The following is a 2793-nucleotide window of genomic DNA, read 5'->3' on the forward strand; positions in this document are numbered from 1 at the left end:
GGCAGGTGCTGTGGGCACGAGGCAGCTGCCCTGGGGGCTCGAGGACTCCGGGGGGTGGGGCGGCCCAGGCCCGGAGGCGCCCACCGCCAGCCTCACCTGCATGGACAGGGACATGGGCAGGAGCCGCGCGTCCTTGCGTGGCCGCCCCTTCTTCTTCTTCTCCACGGCCTCCCCCTCCAGCTCCAGCTTGCGCTTGGGCAGCGAGGAGGGCTTGGCTGCGGGCGCCTTCTCATCGCTGTCGCTGCTGCTCTCCAGGACGTCGCGGGGCCGCAGCTCCTTCACCAGGCTCTGCTCTCTCAACCTGCACGACATGCACCGCGGTGTTTCCCCGGGACCGCTAGCTGCAGGGTAGCCAATCGAATCCCTACTCGTCCCCGAAAGCCGACAAATGAAGCAAGTTAGGAGAGGGCTTTGCTTGTGGTCCAGTGGCTGGGAGTCCACCTGGGAACGCAGGGGGCACGGGTTTAACCCCTGCTCTAGGAGGACCCCGCGAGCCGCAGGGGCAACTGAGCCCGCATGCTCCGCAACCAGAGCCCACTGCAACGCAAGGAGCCCATCGGCCGCAGCCAGAGCAATGAGGGCCCCGTGCAACCAGAACTACGCACGATGAACACACGCTTAAAAAGAAAGAAGGAAGCTATCGAGTCACGAAAGGTGTGGAGGAACCTTAGGCATATTATCAAGAGAAAGCAAGCCAGGTGAAAAGGCTCTGCCGTGCGGGTCTGATGACACCTTTTGGAAACGGCACGCTACGGGCACAGTACGGAGGCTGGGGCCATGCTGGGAGCAGGGGAAACCCTGGGGCGGGCTGCGCGGGAGGGGCCCCCGCCGTGTGCAGGCTGGAGGCCCCTGCGGGCGCGTGCGCTCACTGGCACTTCCTCCCATGTGTCTGGGCTGTGGACCCTCATATTCTCTGCTGCTATCAAGGGGGAGGGGAGGATGGTGGGCGTGACGCCTCACCCCGCAGGCCCTGCTGGGACTGTGAGCGTCTAGAAGGCTGTAAAGGACGGGATGACGGCTCCCAAGGGAGCCAGCCTGGCGGCCTCGGGGCCCGGGTCACCCTCCCGCGTACGGGAGTGGGCGGCACCTCGGCGCCCCTCACTCCCTGTTTAGGGTCTGGGGGTGGACGGCACCTTGGGGCCCCTCACTCCCTGTTTAGGGTCCGGGGCTGGGAGGCACCTCGGCGCCCCTCACTCCCTGTTTAGGGTCCGGGGGTGGGTGGCACCTCAGCACCCCTCACTCTCGGCTTAGGGACACGCGAGTCATCTCCCCAGCTTTCCGGAGCACTCAGCCGCAGGACGCTACAGATCCGCCACCCTGCTGACTGCACACCAAGGTCAGAGGCCACGCTGGCCTGCACGACAGTGCCCCACGCCCTTCCCCGAGAGTGAGCCCTGCCCAGACACGCTGGTTCCACGTTTGGTTCAGCCCCAGGGCAGCACAGGTGCTCCAGCTCCATGACGCCGTCCACGGCAAGGACGGGTCTCGCCACAGCTGCTGCCTTCTCTGGGCACCGGCCGGCCGAGGGGCTCCTGCAGGTCTCGGGCCCCTGTCCCTGACGTGCTGAAGAGGACACAGCTCCAGGAAGGGACTGGCGCCCCTGGCCTGTGCCAAGGAAGGTGGCCTGGCCCCGCTCACACCCCCCCCAGCCCTTGACTCGCTGGACCGAGCAGTGAGCTCTGTGCCTCAGCGGGCTCGCTGTGAGGTCTCCCTGGGGGCAGAGAGGCTCCAGGCTAGTTGCAGAGGCTGGAACGCTCAGGCAGCCGGTTCAGCAGGGTCCTGGCGCCCGGGGGGTTGCTGCCTGTCCTCGGGGAGGTAGGGACGCACTGTGGGGACTCAGAGGCCTCCAGTCCCTCACTCTGTCTCGGCTCCCGACCTCCTGGCTGGTGAGTGAGCAGGAAGCCGGCACGAGAGGCTGGAACCCACCCACCCCTGTCTCCGGGGCCCACATAGCCACCACCTACCTTTCTGCGGCTGTCGGGGTCGTGCTGGCCAAGGCAGGTGTCCCCGGTGTGGCTTTGGAGCGCTCCGTGAACCGGGAGTCGAACGCCTTCATAGGTTCGATCTTGGACGGGGTTGTCAGGACGGAGGGGGACGGGGTGGTGGGAGCAGTGGCCGTGTTCACGCTGGGGTGAGTGGAGGGAAGGCCACGTCACACAACCAGCAGGGCCGGGAGTCTGGGCTCTGTGTGCCGTGGAGCCAAGGAGCCAGGCACGAACATTAGACTTCCATAAACGACTTCCCTGACTTCAACACCCCCATATACTACCTCTGGAAGGCGGCCCCCCGGCACCTGGCATCTGCAAGGCTGTGAGCAAACGCCTGGCATGCCCCTCTGCACGTTCCGAGAGCTGCTGGGGCACAAGGCCGGGACGGGGGCTCCACAGGCCCTTCCTCACCTCGGGCCTGTCTCCACCCCAGCCCGCTCTGCCCACAGGTCTAACCAGAAGCGCATGGGGTCCCGAAGCCACCATCCCCTCCTGCCGCTTCCTTGGCCAAGCACGGCACCTGGGTGGCTCCGCGCGCCTCGGGGGTACGGTCCAGCGCTCCCCACCACCCCAGGTCCAGGCACGTCCCACATGCTGGTCCGAAGCCGTGGGGCCTCCTCTGGGCTGACCTGGGCCAGACTTGCAGGTCTCCCAGGACCTCGTGCAGGCCCAGCACCCTGCCCTTCCCCAGGCTTCCTGAGTGGCCTGGTGGACCCACGCATGCTCCCTCCCGGGCCGCGACCGTGGCAGAGGCTGTAGTAACGCAGGCCCTGGAGTCACCACAACTGTCAGGCACAGGCCAGGG

General features: G+C 66.8%; 1 protein-coding gene across 1 annotated transcript in view; it reads right to left on the reverse strand.

Moving 5' to 3' along the window:
• The window catches only part of LOC104986028 (protein HIRA), a 37082-nt gene that overhangs the window by 7809 nt on the left and 26480 nt on the right, over positions 1-2793 (reverse strand). Inside the window, exons 15-16 of the mRNA XM_010836441.1 lie at positions 1965-2126; positions 97-301 (exon numbers count right to left, since the gene is read on the reverse strand). Of these exons, the coding sequence (XP_010834743.1) occupies positions 97-301; positions 1965-2126 (367 nt within the window). The remainder of the gene's footprint in view (positions 1-96; positions 302-1964; positions 2127-2793) is intronic.

This window comes from Bison bison, unplaced genomic scaffold (assembly GCF_000754665.1).
Source record: "Bison bison bison isolate TAMUID 2011002044 unplaced genomic scaffold, Bison_UMD1.0 scf7180017845671, whole genome shotgun sequence".
NCBI classification, from domain to species: Eukaryota; Metazoa; Chordata; class Mammalia; order Artiodactyla; family Bovidae; genus Bison; species Bison bison.